Source organism: Nicotiana tomentosiformis, chromosome 7 (genome assembly GCF_000390325.3).
Source record: "Nicotiana tomentosiformis chromosome 7, ASM39032v3, whole genome shotgun sequence".
NCBI lineage: Eukaryota > Viridiplantae > Streptophyta > Magnoliopsida > Solanales > Solanaceae > Nicotiana > Nicotiana tomentosiformis.
This window is the reverse complement of record NC_090818.1, coordinates 82,461,551-82,462,595: the sequence shown is the minus strand read 5'-3', so window position 1 is coordinate 82,462,595 and position 1,045 is coordinate 82,461,551. Positions and strand designations below refer to the sequence as shown.

The following is a 1,045-nucleotide window of genomic DNA, read 5'->3' as shown; positions in this document are numbered from 1 at the left end:
CTGGAGCATAAGTAGGTGGGTGCAGGAAATGGGTATTTGGAGAGTAAGAGTTGTTCCCATGCGGTGGATTGGACCGGTAATAGGGAATGATTGCTGATACCTCTTCCTTTTTCTTCTTTCTGCTACCTATTGAACCGCATTGGATTACTCTGATAGCCTCTTGCAATGTGGCCATAGATTGTACCTTTTCTCATTTTTTACCTTCTTCTAAAAAGTCTCACATTTTAACAAGTTCAGGGAACATCTTCCCCATCATGCCCATCATTTTCTCAAAGTAGATTCCTTCCTAAGCCCTTAATGAAGTACTTAGTCAATTCACTGTCATCTAATGGGGGTTGTGCTCTGGCGGCCTCCGACCTCCACACATGCATACTCTTAAGATGATTCAGACGGCTTCTTCTGCAAGTTTACCAAGGCAAACCTATCAGGTGTAATTTCTTTGTTGAACCGGAAACGGTTCATGAAATCTTCTGCTATATCCTTCCATTCCCTCCAATTTCTGGTATCTTGGCGAGTGTACCAATAAAGTGCCTCTCCTGTCAAACTCCATATGAACAACTTCATTATCAACTTCTCATTTCTTCCTACTCCAACTAGCTTATAACAATAGGCTCTCAAGTATGCATGGGGATCACCCATCCCATCAAAGATATCAAACTTCGGACGCTTGTACCCTATTGGCATGTCCACATCAGCGTGTATACACAAATCCTCTTAATCTAGATTTTCGCTCACTCGAGTGACCTAAAGGTTTTTCATTTGTTTCCTCAATGCCCGCAACTATTCGGATACAGACTCTTCCTCCTTATACTTAACTTCTCTTTCCATTTCAGCATATTGATTAACTTCATAAGGCAGCCTGACCGTGACAGGCACTGTGAATGTGGGTTCTGAAATGGCATATACGGGAGGAACATATCACTCGTGTGCAGCGGTATGTGCGGGTATGTGCATATTTTGGTTAGTGGTGAAGGTGAGGCCATCACGGGGAGGGGTATGAACTATGTTAGTGGCAGCTGGTGCATTTTGAGGTGTCTGAACATAA

The 1,045-nt window shown here is 43.2% G+C and overlaps 1 protein-coding gene across 1 annotated transcript; it reads right to left on the bottom strand.

The window, feature by feature from the left end:
- Positions 1–375: 375 nt before the first annotated feature.
- Positions 376–684, bottom strand: LOC138895895 (uncharacterized). Its single transcript, XM_070180647.1, has one exon. The coding sequence runs from the start codon at positions 682–684 to the stop codon at positions 376–378; it is 309 nt and encodes a 102-aa protein (XP_070036748.1).
- Between the last annotated feature and the right edge of the window lie 361 nt (positions 685–1,045).

Bases quoted from the DNA above. Each gene is read 5' to 3' on its own strand.
- LOC138895895 (XM_070180647.1), bottom strand. From the start codon at position 684: ATGCCAATAGGGTACAAGCGTCCGAAGTTTGATATCTTTGATGGGATG.